General features: G+C 35.7%; 1 protein-coding gene across 1 annotated transcript in view; it reads left to right on the top strand.

The window, feature by feature from the left end:
* Positions 1–19,394, top strand: part of TRIM24 (tripartite motif containing 24) — a 134,844-nt gene extending 115,450 nt beyond the window's left edge. Inside the window, exons 10-19 of the mRNA XM_012806293.2 lie at positions 1,492–1,665; positions 4,535–4,708; positions 6,921–7,056; positions 9,648–9,720; positions 10,844–11,012; positions 13,389–13,717; positions 14,810–14,942; positions 15,982–16,056; positions 17,791–17,940; positions 18,621–19,394. Coding sequence (XP_012661747.1) covers positions 1,492–1,665; positions 4,535–4,708; positions 6,921–7,056; positions 9,648–9,720; positions 10,844–11,012; positions 13,389–13,717; positions 14,810–14,942; positions 15,982–16,056; positions 17,791–17,940; positions 18,621–18,830 — 1,623 coding nt within the window. The 3' untranslated portion in view covers positions 18,831–19,394. The remainder of the gene's footprint in view (positions 1–1,491; positions 1,666–4,534; positions 4,709–6,920; positions 7,057–9,647; positions 9,721–10,843; positions 11,013–13,388; positions 13,718–14,809; positions 14,943–15,981; positions 16,057–17,790; positions 17,941–18,620) is intronic.
* The last annotated feature ends 1,041 nt before the right edge of the window (positions 19,395–20,435 follow it).

Raw genomic sequence — 20,435 nt, 5'->3', positions numbered from 1 at the left:
AAGACATCTGCCATCTTTCATGGTTGTATATAGCTGGGCACTGCTGACCTAGAGTAAAATTAAAATCCATAATAATGAAGTTACTTAGGGTGGGGAGGAGGGGATGATTATATGTCTGCTTAAGATCTTAATTATTTCTCAATTCTCTAGAATCAGTATGTAAATCTTTTTTTGTTCAGTCTGTGATTACTGGGCACTTTTGAAAGTTAATGAAGGTGAATCTAGTGCCGACTAATTGTACAACAGAAGCAGTTGACCTAGGACAGGAGAATAAATTCCAAAAATGGGAGGAAGAAAAGAAAAAGGGCAGGACTATACTTGATAGCTGTCTGCCTTCACAATGTCAAAGGTTGAAGTGTGGCTACTTATTAATCTTAAAGATTCCCCATTTATTTCTCCACCCCAGGAATGTGGGAGGAATAGTCTTCTCTGAGAAGTTCTAGTTACATACAGTTAAGATATACTGAAAAGAAATATTTGTTTGACAATATATTCCCAACTGTAGAGAGAACTGGATAGTGAGGAGGAGGCTGGCATATAAAGTTACCTTTTTCTCTAGGACTCTGGTCTCAATTTTCAGGGCTAGCATTTGTGAACAAACAGAATAGATGGCTTTCTGTCCCTTGCCCCTTCTCTAGTTTCCTTACCCTGCCTTCCTGTAATCAACCAATGTTGTGCTTGGAGAGAATTTTCTTTGAAAATACATTTTCTATTAGGAAGACTCATCCTACAAGCTGTAAATAGTCAGTTTTTTATGTTTTGGTGGTGATATGGCAGACTAGATCTGGATTAAAGCCTTGGTGCACTGCCTTTTACTAGCTATGGAACATGTTTCATGTTACCTAAACTTTTCAATCTTTAGTTTCTTAATTTGCAAAACAAGATTAATAGTACCTACTTTATAAAGTTGAGTGACTAATGTGTGAAATGCCTGGCATAGTTAGGGCTTAGTAAGAGATAAACCTCACTGTTAATTTTTAAATGTTATTACTTTCAACTGTTTTCATTATTAATGATCTCTTGGTTGAGAGTACATCCTTCAAGCCAGGTGATTTTTTTTCAAACCCAGCCTCATTCTTTATTGTCTTTGTTAATCTTGGGCAAATTACTTAAATTTTCCACACTTTAGTTTTCTTGTCTATAAAATAGAGATAATCCCTACCTCATAGGATTGTTGTTACAATTTCAACGAGTGAATACATGCATGTGAGTGAATACGTGTTAAGTAGACACATTTCTACTTAACAGCATGGCCTAAGTCAAATTCTGGTTCAACCCATTAAAAATCTTCTTGGTAATCCCTTTCTCAAGGCTCTTTGCTAATAAAACTTCATACAAGTCTACTCATTCCCATTCCCTTGTTGTAATTTTAATAAATGATTCATCTGTGGCAGAGTTTTTTTCTGTAAATATTTTACAAAATAGAGATCTCTATGATTTGTTTTTCAGGAGATAATGTTACTGACTTGGTTTCATTTCTTTTTTTTCTAGCAACCCCCTCCACGTTTGATAAATTTTCAAAATCACAGTCCCAAACCCAGTGGACCAGTTCTTCCTCCTCATCCTCAACAACTGAGATACCCACCAAACCAGAATATACCACGACAAGCAATAAAGCCGAACCCCCTGCAGATGGCTTTCTTGGCTCAACAAGCCATAAAACAGGTATATATCTACGTCCTCTCCTCAGTTGCTTGTTCTGCTGCTATTTTCAAGTCACACTGAAATTACAGAGTAAGCAACAGGTTGTGAAGAGCAAGGTCAGTTGCAAAGTTTATTATAGACAGAACTGTGAAGACAAGGCTGGGAGAAAGGGTCTTGATTCTTTCTATTTGACAAGAGAAATTGAGCCACTTAAGTAAGAATGAAGGCCCAGTGTAATCAAGAAGTTGTAGGTATTAAATTTTGCCATACTGGTGTGTATAACTTTTAGGTGAGTGCATTTAGTTTTAAAAGTATTCTAACAAAAAGAAATTACATTGCACAAAATAGACCAGTAAATGAATCTTTGAAGTGTTTCAAAGAGAATTCTTGGAAATAAACTTAATTAGGGCATAATTGCTCTTTATTTTTTAATAGCACAATTTCTATATGGAGTACATCTGGTAAAATTTAATAGTACAGGTTATACATGTAATATGGTTTATTACTTATATTCTTAGTGTTCTTAATATCATCAGGTAAATATATTTTCTAGGCTTTTTTATCATAAGTGCCTTTTCTTATGTCAGTTGCTACTTCTTTTGTCATTCTTACACCAAAAGCTCCTATGTCAATTGTCTTTTCAGCTGAAAGCTTGTAGATTTATTTTGATTTAATATTTTCACCAAGTCTCAGCGCCTGTAGCACAGTGGTTACAGCGCCAGCCACATACACTGAGGCTGGCGGGTTTAAACCTGGCCCGCACCAGCTAAACAACAATGACAAATGTAACAAAAAATATCAGGGCATTGTGGCGTGCACCTGAAGTCCCAGCTACTTGGGAGGCTGAGGCAAGAGAATCACTTGAGTCCAGGAGTTTGAGGTTGCTGTGAGCTGTGATGCCACGGCACTCTACCAAGGGCAATATAATGAGACTCTGTCTCAAAAAGAAATAATAATATTTTCACCAAGACCAAAAAAAAAAAGAATGTAATGCTATTTTCATAATTCTGTGACGTTCATTTTGATAAAATCATTTAGAAGTTTTATTGTACTATGCATGCTCTGTGTGCCTGTATGTTTGGCTTTGCTCTGTTATCACCAAACTTGCTTTGCTTTTATCTTTTTTGTCTTGTCTTCTTCTTGTCTCGCTTTCTGTCACCCAGGCTAGAGTGCCATGGCATCAGCCTAGGTCACGGCAACCTCAGACTCCCAGGCTCACACTATCCAACCTCCCAAGTAGCGGGGACCCCTACAATGCCTAGCTAAGTTTTTCTATTTCTATTTTTAGTAGAGACAGGGATCTTGATCTTGTTTAGGCTGATCTTGAACTCCTGAGCTCAAGAGATCCTTCTGCCTCGGCCTCCCAGAGTGTTAGGATTACTGACATGAGCCACCATGCCTGATATCAAATTTTCTTAAATATTTTAATTATTTTTAATAAAATTCATGCCTGTTGTTTTATCATTAGACATAAGGTATAAGAGCCCAGGCTATAGTTTGGCCTTAAATTCTATTTATTTTCCTAATAATTTAGTAGCGTTGAGCAAATTTCAATCTCACTTGTCCCAACTATGAAATGAGTATTTGGTAGAATTAATCTGAGAATTTATCCTAATGTATATAAAAGCACCTAGTACATTTTACGTATTCAACTGTCTACTTTACCTCTATAGGTAGACACTCTGAAAATGGTTTTGAAGGTGTTTGTTGGCTAAAAATTCACATAGAAATGGTAAATGAATGAGCAAAGCAAAGGCAAATGTAATTGGTAGATAAGTTTAACAATTATATTATGCTCATACAAATGGGAATACTTTTAGGTATTAAGAAAATGAAGTAGTATGTTTGATTTTCTATGTGTACTATTTATTATGTGGAACAAAACCATGTTAGAAAATGTTTTTTTGAGGTATCACCTCATTTTTGCAATCTCATATACATATATAGAAAAACCTAGAAAGATGTCCACCAACTGATTATTCTTGGTAGAGGAAGAGCAAATGGGGGGGAACATTTAGGGTTATGTTAGGTTTTACAAAATTAAAGCATTTCAGACACTGTCACTCTGTGTAGTACCATCCATATATAAATGACTGTGCCCTTCGGAAATTTTCCCCTTCATATACTCTTTTTTTTTTTTTTTAAATGCAGTTTTTGGCCGGGGCTGGGTTTGAACCTGCCACCTTACTCCTTTGAGCTGCAGGCACCGCCCCATATAGTCTTGAAATAATCTCTCTTCTTAGTTGCTTTCTTTTCCCCCAACATTTTCAATTGTAACAAAGAATTGAAAGAATTGTATAGCGAACATTTTGGTCTACTTATTACATATTATCCATATACCTATTTACCTGTTGATCAAGCCGTTTGATTTTTGCTGGGTTTTGAAATAGTTGCAGACAGCAGCATGCTTCACCTCTACATGCCAGCGTGCCTAACATCGTCTTATTTAGTGTGTTTATCTCAGCGTCTAGTCTGAGTGACAGTACTTTCCTCAGGTTTACTGAGGCTGAAGAAAGGTAGGGATAGAAGAAAATGTCTGTTTCCAGCCCCCCATCTTTGCCTTGAAGTTGCCATGTCTATATTTATATATTTTTTGCCAGTATATATAAGCTTTCCAAGATTGGGCACTGTGATTTTTCCATTATATACTAACTGTTGTCTTCTAACAAAAAAATCAGTGCATTTTTTTTGTTTTTTGGATAGAATTACTGAATAATATATATACCTGTCTACTCCCTCCCCTTCTTCCTTTCTTGCCATTTAAATTGTAGTTGAATTCAAATAGCTGAATGTGTCTTCTTCATTTTATGTCTGAAAGAGTGAGTAGGCAGACATTTTGTTTTAGGTCTATTGATAAACAACCTTTTTCCTTCCCTTTGTGCTACTGTAGTGGCAGATCAGCAGTGGACAGGCTCCCCCGTCAACTGCCAGCAGCACACCCTCCACTCCTTCCAGCCCCACCATCACCAGTGCAGCAGGGTACGATGGGAAGGCTTTTGGTTCACCTATGATCGATTTGAGCTCACCAGTAGGGGGTTCTTATAATCTTCCCTCTCTTCCAGATGTAAGTACATGCAAAATTTATACTGAACAGTCTCTTTTGAAAATTATAAGTGAATTTGAATCTGGTAAAAGGCATGGGTTTATTAGATCATAGGTTGGTTGTTTTTCAAGTTAATTTTTATTCTTTAGAAATATAACAGTAATGTAAAAAACAATCACAAACTTTTAGACATACAAGAGAATGTCTTTCAGAACTATGGAGTAAAAGTATTTGTCAGTGAATGATTGTGGTGAGGAATCATGGACTCCAAGCTAAGAAAGGAGGGAAGGAAGGACATGGGAAGATGTACTAGAAAGTTGAGTGGCTGGAATGTGTTACGTTAGGGTAAGGTCAGAAAAGGGGGCTAGAAATTAAGACTTCAGGCGAGATGAAGGGAAATTTAATAACAGACATCAGAACAATTTCTGCTAGATCATACTGACCAGTACAGAGTTACCTCTGCTTTAATTTATATTTAAGTTAAATAGCATATTCATTCTTCAAACTCTTTGTCAGTATGACTTCTTAAAATAATCTTTTCCAAAGGCAGAAAATACTACATAAATCTTCATCCCTAAGTTGATTCTTTGCTTTGCCTTGTCTGATCGTAGAAGGCTAGATGATCTTACTGTCATGCAGACGTACATACGACTTAACTTTAAGAAACTTTGAAGAAACAACTTGTACACCTTACTTGGAAGGAATAATTTACAAGATTATGAAAGAACTCCCTTATTTCCTTATTTTATTTGTTTTTCAAATTGTGGTCAACTAGTATTTCCTTGCCAGGAAGTCTTAGCAGCAGAGTTATTTCATTTTTTTTACATTTTACATACTTTACATGGGCAGAGTACATGTATTTTTCATGCATGTACATAGGAAATTTTATGTCTAATTCTCACAGTTTTATTGAGCTCTTAGGATGGCTCCACAATATAAATAACTTTCCTTACATTAGTCATTCTAGTACTTTTTGTAACTCTCAATACGAAAGTATTGGCCAAGTATTATCAAAGAATAAAATGTAAGAGATCCCTGCACTAACATTTTGCCTCACCATCTCCCCCGTTTCCTCCCCCCAAAGAAAACCCACAAACAGTAAAATTCTCCTTACTTTTTTCTCTGCAGTCCTTATACTGGTGACTCTTTGTCTGAAAGTCTTTCTGACCTGAAATTTCTCATCTGAATCACAGAATAAACTGATTTGAGTGACTATTTTCTCAGTTCCCTCAAGGGTATTTCATAAAACAAGTGCTTTTTTAAATGTGTTGGCAAAAAATGAATTTATTATATACAATCAATGCCCTAGGCCTGTAGGACTTAATTCTTTTATAGAATCCTACTTGAAAAAGGCTAGAATTATTTTAGAGAATTGAATAGAATTTTAATCACAAAGATATTTGGGGGAAATTTGGGGTATTTCACGTTAAAGAATATTTGCATCTAAAACATTCGGCTCTTACTCATTAGAAGCGTATCACTTTACCCTGGCAATGAATTAGGAAAGTAGTGTTACTTGTATACCTGTTACATTAAGGCAAGAATCTATAAGGTTTGCTTTTTTCTTAGCAAACAACAGTAATATACTTAATAAGGTTAGTGCTCTAGATAGGCATTATATACTTTATCTGATATATACCAAAAGCATCAGTTCTTTAAGTGTGGTCCAAGGACTTGAGGTTTCTTGTGACCCTTTCAGAGGGTTCATGAGATCCTGTCTCTGTGAGACTAGTTTTCTTTGTATTTTTCAACCAAAATCATACTTCATAATAGATGAAATGCAGAAGGAGATAATGTAATGTAAGAATCCATTCAGTGGCACTTTACAGAGACAAAAAGATTTGTAAGTATATAAAATCATGCTAGTCTTCTCACCAAGTTTGCTTTTTCAATATAGGTACCATTTGTTATTTTGAAATGAATTGAATCAAATATTTTTTGTTCATTTTCAGTTTTAAGACTGTGAATAATACACAACATTTCCGTATCTTAACTCTCGATTTCTCATTTCTGAAATAGTATGTTTTTAGTATATTTACTAAGGTGGGATATGAAGAAGAGCACAAACTTATATTCAGTTTGTTCATGGGGAAAATATTCATTAGAACTTTTCAAATGTGATATTTATGTTTTATTATTTGGTGATACTTGTTATTGAAGTTTTCTTACAAATTTAAAGTAGCTCTCAACTTGCAAAGTCAGGATGCTCTGAAATAATTTATTTTCTCATAAGATTGACTGTTCAAGTACTATTATGCTGGACAATATTGTGAGGAAAGATACTAGTACAGACCACGGCCAGCCAAGACCACCCTCAAACAGAACTGTCCAATCACCAAATTCATCAGTGCCATCTCCAGGCCTTGCAGGTAAAGTGGGCTTTTGGTTTTATTGAGTGGTTTTACTCTGGTGTGTGTTTGTTTGTTTGTTGGTAATTCCCTACTTTCCCCCTCCCTTCCTTTTTTTGTTGGATGATTAAGATGTATCTGAATTTTTTGCACTATTTGAAATTAGTATGGTTTCAGAGTAGGAAACAAAGGTCAAACTTCTTTATTTACCTTTTCAATTTCAGTAGAACTTGTACACATTATAGCATTCCCAGGAGGAAATTAGTATTACACTCTTTATTATTAATAAGCCAGGTTGCCTGCCTAGGATGTAAAATGCCTAGAGTCAAATTTTATTACTGACAATACACAGAGAAATCACTCTTTTGGTATTTTGTTTGATGTTTAGTTGTGTTTAAGACTTTTTATTATAACTACTCATTTCCTCCAAGAGAGACACTTTAATACTATTTCTTGAGACCTTGGCAAAATAGGTACCTTAAAGCAAAATAAGGAAAGAGGAGAATTTAAGTGACATGAACATCATAAGGAAGTCACGCAATTTAAATAGAGGTCCCCATTTTAAACATAAACTCAAAATATGGTAGAGGATGTCTTTGTCATATGACATATTAATTCTTGCAAATAAATAAATAAGCTTGGTGTTGCCAAAGGACATGATGACTAGTTAATTCCCTAAAGAGGAAGTATACATAGCCAATAAAACAAATGAAATAAAAAACTTCAGTCTTACTAGTAGTCATAAGAAAAATCAAAACAATCTAACGTATTGAATCAAATAGTGACGTTACCCACTGAAAATGTGATGAGGTATGCTCTCATACGTAAATAGTGCGAGTATAACTTGACAAAAAAATTCTGGAAACCGTTCGACTGTGGCCTAAGTTCTGGACAGAGTACCTTGTATGCATTACCTAGTAGGGTGTTTGCTGCAGAGGCCTTAGAAATTGTATGTATCTCTGAACCCAGTAATTCCATTTTAATACTCCAATTGTAAGAGAATAATTAAAAACTGAACAGGCCAAACATACTAATTAAGGCATTATTCGCAGTAAAAATTTCAAGAGTGTAACATCTAAATATAGGGGAATGTTAAAAATATTTAGAATGCGCTCAGAATATTATCTAGCTACAGAACCTCTATAGCTGACCACCTCACTCCATTGACCACCTCCTTTAGTGACCTAATTTTCGTAGACTGTAGTTATCAGTACAGGAGGCCTAGTTCTTTATGTTGACCACTTCCACATGTTGACCAGTTTGTTACAGTCCCTTGGATGGTCAATTTAAAGAGGTTCTACTTTATTTAAAGAATGCTTGTAGAAAGAGTTTTCAATGGTACGCTCATGGTATACTATTTAGTGAAAGCAACCACACAATAATATAAAAGCTGTGAATGTATATTTAAAACTGGAAAGACATAAATCAGTTTTAACAGTTTTACATATGGATAGAAAAGTTATGGGTAACTTAAATGTTAAATCTTTTTATGGTTTTCAACTATTCTAAAATGAAACATGTATTATCAGAAGATAATAGCTACGTTTTTGTCTTGCTTTTTAAAGAAGTTCTCCCAAGTTTAATAAGTGCTGATACGGATTTCTTTCTCTTTATCAACTATATCCTATTATACATCGAACCCTTTAGAGCAGTGGTTCTCAACCTTCCTAATGCCGCAGCCCATTTCACTTTGAATGTTTTTTCTGCTTCTCTCTTCTATTGTATCCCTACTATTTAGTCTGTGTCTTTATCAATTCAAATCAAAATTATTTACAATGGTTTTTCTCTCTCTTTCTTAGCGACTTTTAATCTAGTTTTCCTTCTGTCAGTCTTCTTCCTGTCAGAACATAGATTCTTAATCATTTTTATTTTTATTATTATTTTTTTAAAAGACGGGGTCTTGCTCTGTCGCCCCTGCTAGAGTGCAGTGGCATAATCACAGCTCATTGCAGCCTCAAACCCCTGTGCTCAGGCAGTGTTTCCAGCTTAGCCTCCTGAGCAGCTAGGAGTACAGGTGCACACCACCGTGCCCAGCTTATTTTTTGTTAAGATGGGGTCTCGCTGTGTTCCCCAGCCTGGCTTGAGCTTCTGGGCTCTTAAGTGATTCTCTTAAAATGCTAGAATTACAGGCCTCAGCTACTATACCCAGCCATTTTATCAGCTCCTATCATTCTTTATTATCATCTGTAGTTTTTTGCTAACACTGGGGTCCTTGCTGCAATCTTATACTAGTTAATCTAACATAGAATGATTTGACAGTGTTTGGAGACATTTTTGACTGTCACCCCCTAAGCTGGGAATTATGGAGAAATACTTACTGATATTTAATAACTGGTAGAGGCCAGGAGTGCTGCTAAATATTGCATTATAAATCATTTTGACATTCCCCTGCAACAAAGAATTCTCTGACTCAAAGTCAGTAGGGCTAAGGTTGAAAACCCTGCCCGTCTGATAGGCCAATGAATATAGACGGTAGCAGGAGTTCAGCAACCACTTATTGTTCCACTGGCTCTCCCTTTCGATGTAGTCCTGCTAAGTGAGTACATTCATTAGGGCTTCAGTGCATGATGATTAATTCACTTAACAAATGTGTCTGAATTCCTCCCCCTCAGGACCTGTTACTATGACTAGTGTGCACCCCCCAATACGTTCACCCAGTGCCTCCAGCGTTGGAAGCCGAGGAAGGTAATCTGCCTTAATCATACTCTCTAGTACATAAAATCTTTAATTAGATGCCTTTTGTCAATACTCAACGTTTTAATATTCATCATATTACAAACTTACTTTATTTTGAATTTTAATTAAAATTTTAATTATGTATTTTAATAAAGGTTTAAGCACAAAATTTATCTTCAAAGATAGAAAATGTTTACCTGTATATTAAAGATGACAAATTAAGAAGTTTGATATTAGCATACCAAGGAAAAAATAAAGGTAAAGGAGGTATAGCACCCTATACTATGTTGAAAGATAACGCAAGGAAAAGAAACAATTGAATGCTAATTTCATCGATCTCTGACTTCTAATAGCCAAACATTGATTCTACTTTAAGAGAAAAGCTTGTAATTATTGAAAATCTGTTTTAAGTAAACTCTGATTTAAGCAACTGCTTTACTTCATTATGCTTGAAACTTGCCCCATAACAGTGAGCCCAGTTCTGACTTTCTTAATCACATGGAAGAAGCGTTGTCTGAAGGGGAAAGGATTGCCTTTACTCACCTGAGAACCTAGTGCAGCAGTTCTCTACCTGTGGGTTGTGACCCACACAAACCGTATTAAAGGGCCATGGCAGTAGGAAAGTTGAGAACCACTGACCTAGTGGCTATCTATATGAAGGGTTTTGGCCTACTACTTTCTTTAAATAATAGAATACCAATAAATGATGACCTAATTCACTGTCTTCACACTTTGACAAGAAATTGTTAATGTGAGCCTGGAGCTCTCTTTGCCACTGACTAGAGAGAGAAATTAGAAAACCTAAAAAAAGATGCTAGTTTTAAGGTTATCTAGTTGCCCAATTTTATAGTCTCAGAATATTAACATCAGTTTTATTTATTTTAAATTTTATTTGAATCTTTCTAGATATATAAGTAGTTAGGTTAATATGTAAATATTTTTATCATAAATGAAATTTTTGAATATAGCAGTTGCATTGTTTATTGCTGATATAGCATACTTAATTGTTGTGAAGATAAAGCATTTTTCCAGAAATTTATTGCTATACTTTGTTATAAGATATTTAGCATAGCATTCTTAGACTTTTTTTTTCTTTCTTTCTTTTTTCTTTTTTCTTCCCTCTCTCTCATAGCTCTGGCTCTTCCAGCAAACCAGCAGGAGCTGATTCTACACACAAAGTCCCAGTGGTTATGTTAGAGCCAATCCGAATAAAACAAGAAAACAGTGGGCCACCTGAAAATTATGATTTTCCTGTTGTTATAGTGAAACAAGAATCAGATGAAGAATCTAGGCCTCAAAATGTAATTATATCAATACTTGCAATGCTATTCCTATTTGGGGGTAGGTTGAAAGAAACTTTTAAATGACTCCTGGGAGGTAAGAAGATGTTCTATTTTTAAAGGGTGGAAGAAAATGTCTGGAAATCTCTCAGTAAATTAAAATGATAGAAAACAGAAAAGTTTAAAGAAATCGGGGGCTTAAATGAAGAGGCTTCACATTTGAAAAAGAGAAAACAGAGTAAAGTACCTGGAAGAGAACTAATACAAGAAAACTTCTGTAATTGAAGTGCACAGAGCCTCTAGATTGAAAGGGCCCACCATTTACCAGAACCATAAATGAAAAAATTTCAGGACTTAGCATCACAAATTCTAGAACAGCAGGAGAAAAGGTCAGATATCAAGTTCTCAACAGGGGCACTAGACACGGAAGACAAGAAAGAAGTAGTGAAAGTGTGAGGAAAAAAAATATTCTCTAACCAGAATTCTACACCCAAGCAAAGTATTAGTCATGCATAAAATTAAACATTTTCAGACATTCATACAATGTCTAAAAAAATTCCCTATGCACTCAGTTCCATTTGACAATATAAATCATCAGAAACAAAATCAAACAAAAAAGAGGAAGACAGACTCAGCGCCTGTGGCTCAGGTGGCTAAGGCGCCAGCCACATATACCTAAGGTGGCAGAATTGAATCCAGCCGGGGCCCACCAAACAACAGTGACGGCTGCAACCAAAAAAAATAGCCGGCCGTTGTGGCGGGCACCTGTGGTCCCAGCTACTTGGGAGGCGGAGGCAGGAGACTCGCTTGAGCCCAGGAGTTGGAGGTTGCTGTGAGCTGTGATGCCAGGGCACTCTATCCAGGGGGATAGCTTGAGGCTCTGTCTCTCAAAAAAAAAAAAAAAAAAAGAAAGAAAAAAGAGGAAGACATACGATCCAGAGAAATGAGATCTGACACCAATGAAAGACAAAAGGGCAGTCTCCAGTACAGCAGCTGGCTGAGGAAGACAGAAGACTCCGGAAGGACATGTCTAAGAGGAGAAAAATGCTTGAACAATAATGAGAAATATTTTCTAACCCTTATGGAAATTGCAGGAATTACATAAAAATAGGTACCTAGAAAAATAAGCAGATGAGGGGAAAAAAAAGGTAATATTGACTCTTAGTAAAAACAAAGTACAAACAAGGAAATGTAGTGATAGTACATTTTATTTTGCAGGCAGCAGTATTTACATAGTCATAATGATGTAATCACCTACATACAAAGGTTAACTAAAAACTGTGATGCAGCTGGGATTTAACATGAATATGCATTTAACCAAAAATTGTGATTTTCAGAATACTTAATAGTACAGACAGATACGATCAGTTGGAGTAATGCTGGCTATAAAAGGTTATAGCACCTACCAACTGAAAATCAGTGGTTGGTAAAACCTGTGTTAAGAAGATGAGCTAGAGAGGGCAGCAGAGGCGGCAATAGCTTTGTGTATGTTTGTGAGTATGAGGGGGGGATGGAGAATCAGGATGCAGAAACCTAATCACCTTATCATCTGTACTAGGAATTAAGAGAGATATATCAAAAACAGGTATAGCATTGAAATTCTAAGAAATTGCAGCATAGTCATTTTATTTAGAAATATGGAGGTAAATAGCAAAAGAAAAAACTAGATTTGAAAATATTTACCTGTAAGGCATGAGACTATACCTACTTTTATTACTTTGAAAGTTAAAAAAAAAAAAAAAAATGTTTAGGCCGGGCATGGTGCTCATGTCTGTAATCTGGGAGACCAAGGTGGGCAAATTGCCTGAGCTCACAGGTTCAAGACTGGCCTGAGCCAGAGCGAGACCTAGTCTCTAAAAGTAGCTAGGCATTGTGGCAGGCACCTATAGTCCCAGCTACTCAGGAGGCTGAAGTTAATGTGAGCTATGATGCCACAGCATTCTGCCAAGGGCAACAAAGTGAGACTCCTTCTCCAAAAAAAAATAAAAAAGTTTAAAGGACATAGCGTTTTTGTTATTCATTGGAAAGTTTTACCAACAGAAAATTTAGATTAATTGTATAACTGTAATTTGTTGTTTTAGGTTACAGTTTGAATAGTTCCCAAAAAGTATGTTTATTTATGTCATTTGGTTTACTTGCACTCTACCTCCCCATTTCCTAATTTCTGTACCCAACAGCAGACTTAAACATTTTCCCTATATTTTGGTCTTTTTTAGTAGTGGCCCATGTCATCTTTAACAGCTAATAGAAATCAAACTGTTCTTGTATGTGTAAGAGTCCTTAGAAGTAATCAGGTGCTCATAGAGAGTAGCCTACTATCTAAAATTAGGGTAGTAAATTTTAAAATGCCAATTTAAAAAATAAAAACACACACATACTGTTCTCCATTTACTGCAGGCCAACTATTCAAGAAGCATCCTCACCTCCCTGCTCTTAAATAGCAGTCAGAACTCTGCTTCTGAGGAGACTGTGCCAAGATCAGATGCCCCTGATAGCACAGGAGATCAACCTGGACTTCACCAAGAAAATTCCTCAAATGGAAAGTCTGAGTGGCTGGACCCCTCACAAAAGTCACCCCTTCATGTTGGAGAGACAAGGAAAGAAGATGACCCCAACGAGGACTGGTGTGCAGTTTGTCAAAACGGAGGGGAACTCCTGTGCTGTGAGAAGTGCCCCAAAGTGTTCCATCTTTCTTGTCATGTGCCCACATTGACAAATTTTCCAAGGTAAGACAGTAGTACTCTCTTTCCCACTATATATATTTTCTTCAATATAAACAATAATGGTAATAAACTCTTGAAGTTCATTGTAACATGAAAACCTTTATAAATGCTCAGTGCCTGTAGCTCAGCGGCTAAGGGTGCCAGCCACATACAGCAGAGCTGGCGGGTTTGAATCCAGCCTGGGTCTGCCAAACAACAATAACAACTACACCTAAACAAAAAAATAGCTGGGCTACCATAAAGAACAGTGGTCCTTATGCATAATAACTACCTCTATGTATTGCATCTTTTTTTTTTTTTTTTTTTGAGACAGAGTCTGAATATGTCACCCTCAGTAGAGTGCTGGCACCATAGCTCACAGCAACCTCAAACTCTTGGGCTTAAGCAATTCTCTTGCCTCTGCCTCCCAAGTAGCTGGGACTACAGGTACCCACCACAACACCCAGCTATTTTTTGTTGCAGTTGTTATTGTTGTTTGGCAGGCCCAGGCTGGGTCCAAACCTGCCAGCCTTGGTATATATGGCCAGCACCCTAAACACTGCATCTTAATTTGCAAAGCATTGAGCTGTATCATGTACAAATATTTCAACCCTGTGGGATAATAGTGGTGGTGGTTTGTTCTCTCAGTTCTTTTAAAATTTTCTTTTCTTTTCTTTTTCCTAAACCCTTCAGGGGGAAAAATACCAATTATGCCTTACATCAGCCCTAGATTAATACGTGTTTATTTGTTTTAGGTGTTCCCCCATATATGTATTTCATGCCTTCTTAATTAGATTTTAACATTAACCACTTAGGTCCTTGTATTATATTTCTGCTCTTTCCTCTTAGCATGGTATGTACCTAGTAGATATATGATAAATGCTCAGTGATTAAAATTTATGCCAGATCGGGGCCACACCTGTGGCTCAAAAGGGTAGGGCGCCAGCCCCATATACTGGAGGTGGCAGGTTCAAACCTAGTCCTGGCCAAAAAAAAAAAAATTGTGCCAGATAAATAATTCTGTATCATAGATATCATGGAGGAGGTGGGAAAGGGAAATGCGGATGGGAGAAATGGTGCATTAGGAACTCTGAAAAGTACATTATTCCCCAATAGTGGAGAGTGGATTTGCACTTTCTGTCGAGACTTATCTAAACCAGAAGTTGAATATGATTGTGATACATCCAGTCACAACTCAGAGAAAAAGAAGACGGAAGGCCTTGCTAAATTAACACCAATAGATAAAAGGGTAAGTCTTTGAGCATTTTCAACCCAGAGTGTTAGTTTTGGTTTGATGCATTAGTGTAATGTAGGTGTATCTTTGATCAAAGAAGTTCATGTCAAGTTTTATAAGATTTTTTTTTAATTTAGGAGTATTTTTCCACAAAAGCTTAGGACTCTTGAACAATTAAGGGTATACTGTAATTTTTTTAATTGCAGAAAAATCACAGTAGTATACATGTATTTGTTAGAAGTTTAAGATACTGTACCTGAACAAGATGAAATATATATCCTTTATGTACCCAGACTTCTAAATTTTGTCGTAAATTTCTGTTTTGTTTTATTCCTACCACAGATAAGTTTTTTCTCCAGAATATTTTTGTAATTGCTACCAAAGAGCTAGGTTTTTCTATTCACCATCTTTATAATCCATTTCCCCCACCAAATAGTACTAGGTTTATATGTACAACTAATATATTTAACTGTAATTAACATTTAAAGCTACTGAGTCAACACTTTATTTACAAAAGGAACTCTTTTGCTAAATCAGTATGAAAGTTGTCATGCAAGAGTGTTCCAAATATCACTGCAAATACTATGCAGTGGTCACTGGGATAAACCCATGATCAGAGCAGAGTTAATGATGAGACCCTCTGCCTGTAGAGAGGGGGTGTTAGGACTGAAAGCACCACAGAAAAGGCTCTATCTGAAACTTCCTAAAAGACCCATATTCTTCCTTCATTGATTATTAATAATTCACAATATATGAACTAACGTTGTAAGTGGAAACTTACTGTTAAATAACTTCAATTGAGTTTCTAGTTGGTACTATATTTGTTCATTTAATTACAGAGACTAGGGACTGATCTCAAATACCCTAAATTGTCCAAGCAGTACAGTTCAGTTAATTATTGGGAAGGAGTGTAAAACTCCAAGAGTCAATGTTTTTCTTACATTCATCTAGTTTTAATTTTTTTTTCTGGCACTTTGAGACTTGTGAGATTGTTATTAAAAATAAGCTGTGACTTCATTGTTTTATTTTCATTTATTTATTTATTTTTGCTTAGAAGTGTGAACGCCTACTTTTATTTCTTTACTGCCATGAAATGAGCCTGGCGTTTCAAGACCCCGTTCCTCTTACTGTAAGTAGTAGTGTTATTTTGTGCATGTTCACACAGTGGAATGATTTTTCTGAAATTTGCCTATGAGAATCTAGTTTCTGTACTATTCTTAATGGTTTTTTATATCTAATACGAATCTTAAAGCTTATTAGTACATACTGAGTGTTTGGATCCTAAATAGATACATTTTAATATTAACAAATTGGCCAAGCGCTTGTATTCATTTCTTAGGTGGTGGTCTTCCCTCACTCTCTTTCCCTGTTACTCTCTGGGAGGGTTGCTGGCAGTTACCTCTATCTCAGGAGGTTTAGGCATGTTTTCTAATTTGTCAGAAAAAGTTTTCCATTTGATTTAAAGACATCCCCCCCTCCCAAATTTTCTGTACTTATCTTGATTTATAGACCCATATTTCAAGTCTTAGTGTGAAATTGAACAATATAAAAATGGTGAAGAAGGATGCGTGTTTTAACTATGGACTTCAGAGGATTTATATTGAAAGTTTGATGTGACTTTAGTCCATAATCTTAGAGTCTTGAAAAGGGCCTATTACCCAAAATATGTTCTCCTTCTATTGCCTCATGTCTGGAGTTCCTTTAAAATTTTAATACATTTGCTCCATAGTTTGATAAATTTAAAAAACAAATGCAAGGTTAGAAAAAGAAAACCAGCTTAATACTATCAGTTGGTAACATTAAACTTACTGAGAACAGGTTTTGAAAACTTGATATAGGAAAAGGAAGTAAATACTTCCAGGGAGAAGGGCCTTTTGTACCCCAAAGCAGCAGGATAAAGAAGTCAAATAAGAGGCTTACAATAGTAGTACAGTCTTAAAAATTTAACCTAGAATTTGTTTTTGTGATCTTGGCTTATATTTATATTTGGTGTTAATAACCAATTAACCAAGGCAAAATAGCCTTTCTTTTCTTAATATATAGTGTATCATCTGATTTAGTCTTTACAAAAAGCTGGGAGGTTGGCAGGGTTACACTATAGAATATGAAGAAACTAAGGTTGGGTGAAGTTAAGTAAATTACCCAGAATCCTGACTGAGCTGGAAATTAAACCCAGTTTCATAGTCCTTCTTTACCACTTGCCGTAATGCATGAAGTAAAAACATGTCAGATCCTACTGAACGCAGTATTCTTTTTCTAGTAATTTCTTTATGTTTAATAATGAAGAGACTAGAGATAGCTTACAAGGGACTTGTGAAGATAAATTTTTTTCTTAAAAATAACTGGTGAAAAAATTATGACACAAACCATTTTGCCAATGTGTAGAAGACAATATTCACTTGTAGTGCTGCTGAGTGGGTTTCATTGATAAGGAAAGTCAAGTAGTACAAAGAAATGCAGTATCAACAACCAGAATTTACATCAATGGCAAGTAGTACAGAGAAATGTGGTGTCAATAACCAGAATTTTATACGACTTCTAGATTTTTTTTTTTTTTTTGAGACAGAGCCTCAAACTGTCAACCTGGGTAGAGTGTGGTGGGCATCATAGCTCACAGCAACGTCTAACTCCTGGGCTTAAGCAATTCTCTTGCCTTAGCCTCCCAAGTAGCTGGGACTACAGGCACCAGCCACAACACCCAGCGGTTTTTTGGTTGTAGTTGTCATTGTTGTTTGGTGGGCCCAGGCTGGATTTGAACCCGCCAGCTCTGGTGTATGTGGCTAGAGCCTTAGCCGACTTGTAGAATTTTAGGATGTGGTAGGATTTAGCTGTCTATATTATAACATCTCATTTATTTTGAAAGGTGCCTGATTACTACAAAATAATTAAAAACCCAATGGACTTGTCAACTATCAAGAAAAGGCTACAAGAAGATTATTCTCTATACTCAAGACCAGAAGATTTTGTAGCTGATTTTAGATTGATTTTTCACAACTGTGCTGAGTTTAATGAGGTGAGGTTGTGGGGTGGTGGAAAGCAATAACAATGTGAAAATAATCTTAATGCTTTATCAATAAACTGGGAGACCAACATGTCTATGATGGAATAAATTTCCAACATTTCCAGTCTGTCAGGAATAACAGAGATAATTACATGGAAATGCAAATTATAACTAATAAATTGGAGACAATTTAGAAAGTATTTTCATCTGACCTAGAAATATCTTTTTTATTCCTTGAAATAGAGTACTTTTGCATTTTAGTCTTTTTGATGTTAAATTTTGAATATTAAAGATACAGTCTAAATAGCTCTAATTTAAAAATTGTTCACCTATCAATTCCTTTAAACAGCCTTCAGACTGATAGTCTTTTGTTAATGGTTATGTTCTATATGTTGTACTCATTCCAGAGGACTCCATGGCATCTCATTGATCTATCCAGTCCTACCATTACCACCCTCTTTTAAAACAAAACAATCCAGATAAATCAAGGTTTTTAAATTAACTTTTTAGTTGACCTTCTCTGTCTAGTCTTAGACTATTTATATCAGGACTATGCATAAACATTGTCAAAACAGTCCATTTATATTCATAATCTCACAAGTAAAAGTGAACGAGAGTGAGAACTTTATTACTTTTATTGTCTATAGAGTGTCGATCTTTATTTTTTAATTAAATTTTTTTTAATTCAACAGCCTGATTCAGAAGTAGCCAATGCTGGTATAAAACTTGAAAATTATTTTGAAGAACTTCTAAAGAACCTTTATCCAGAAAAAAGGTTTCCTAAACTAGAATTCAGGAATGAATCAGAAGATAACAGATATAGTGATGATTCAGATGATGACTTTGTGCAGCCCCGGAAGAAACGCCTCAAAAGCATCGAGGAGCGCCAGCTGCTTAAATAAGCAGCACCAGTGGCTTGTGATGGTTTTTAGATTTTTTTGGTTTTCAAAAAACATTGATCGGTAATTTGACATCACCATAAAGAAGAGTTTGTGACCACTCTGATCTGTGTTTTTGATGTTTACTAGACTTTGATTCTCTTAACAACCCATTTCTTTTAACCTCTTATTAAGAAAGAGGAAGAATGGAAATGAATAGAAGAAAGAAAATGAAAGAAGGAAGAAAGGATGGTAGAAAAGAAGGAAGGAGGAAGCATGGAAAATGAAAAGAAGACATTCTTCCCTCTCCTTGGATTTTAAAGTCACAGTCTGTAATGATAGCTACTATAGAAAGGAAGTAGACTTTGTATGAACTCTAAGTTGGAAAATGTGATTTGAATGTGTGTTAACTCATTTTTAGAAATTAATACCACTACTCATTGATTGTGGCCTGACCACATGAGTGATAGCAAGTTCTATCCCAGGATACCGATCAGAGCTACAAAAGGGTAGATTAGCTGCTCTTAAGAAGGCTCCTACTAATATATCATGTAAGATGGCAACTGTATTAAAGAAAAATCAGGAAAACGTTTGATTTTTGTTTTTGTTTTTGTTTTTCTTGTCTATAGAGGTGTTTGTTATAGCAGGTTTTCAAAGTCATTTTTCACACATTTCTAGATCTAGATTTTCTTCAGCTTCTTCCATTGGTGGAAGTAAGTGTACATGTTTGGTTTTGCTGTGTGTCTATGTGTGGTTTGTTCTTTTTCTTGTTTTTAACTGTGCAGGTGATCTTTTTAGGAAAAGCCTCATTGTTTGCAGTATGGCTTTTAGTGGAAGTACCCAAAATATAAAATACAGCAGCGTGTACCGTATTTGTTGTGAGGTTTCTTCACATATATCCTATTGGGCATTAAATATAAGGTCCCCTGAAAGGGACTAGTTTCCGTGGTTTTCATCTGTCTGTAACTTGGAATGAAAATGTGTTGTGGGATTTGGGAGCAGGCCAGTGGGGCAGGGGGAATATGGTGAAAATTTTATTTTTTCTGAAGCATCTATTTCCTGCTTTTTTTGTTGTTGTTAGGAGTCAGAACATAAAGCTCAATCTTTGACCTGACTTAATTCTGAATTACATTTTAATTTTCCTGATAGAGGCCCAAAATGCCAATCTTTTGAAGACAAGCATATTCTTAATGGGCCAGACCTAGCTAGTTCAACTGATAGCATTTTATTCCTTGTATTTATTCAGTGTTTTTAGGGTCAGATGAACTGTCAAAAAAAGAAACTAGATTTAAAGGACAATTGCTGTGCTATATACTAATCTTAACATTTGGCTAAATACACATGAGGATTTGTAGTTTGCCAAAGTAAAACTTTATTTATAGAACGTTAATTGGAGAAAATTTTTGTCTTTAGGACGATAGAATAAAAATACATTAATAGCTCACTTGGAAGAATACTGTTCTTTGGATTATATCACCTCCCATTAATTAAACATAGAAGATTTCATTTTATCCACAAGGCTTTATTACTTCTTAAAGTAGAAGACATTTCGTGTCATGCTTGTAATCCTACAACCCTGGGAGGGCAAGGCAGGTGGGTCATTTGAGTTCAGGAGTTCAAGACCCCCAA

Source organism: Otolemur garnettii, unplaced genomic scaffold (assembly GCF_000181295.1).
Source record: "Otolemur garnettii isolate 467f Iridium unplaced genomic scaffold, OtoGar3 scaffold00049, whole genome shotgun sequence".
Taxonomy (NCBI): Eukaryota; Metazoa; Chordata; class Mammalia; order Primates; family Galagidae; genus Otolemur; species Otolemur garnettii.
Note: the sequence above shows the minus strand (reverse complement) of the source record. Positions and strands in the feature narration are given on the sequence as shown.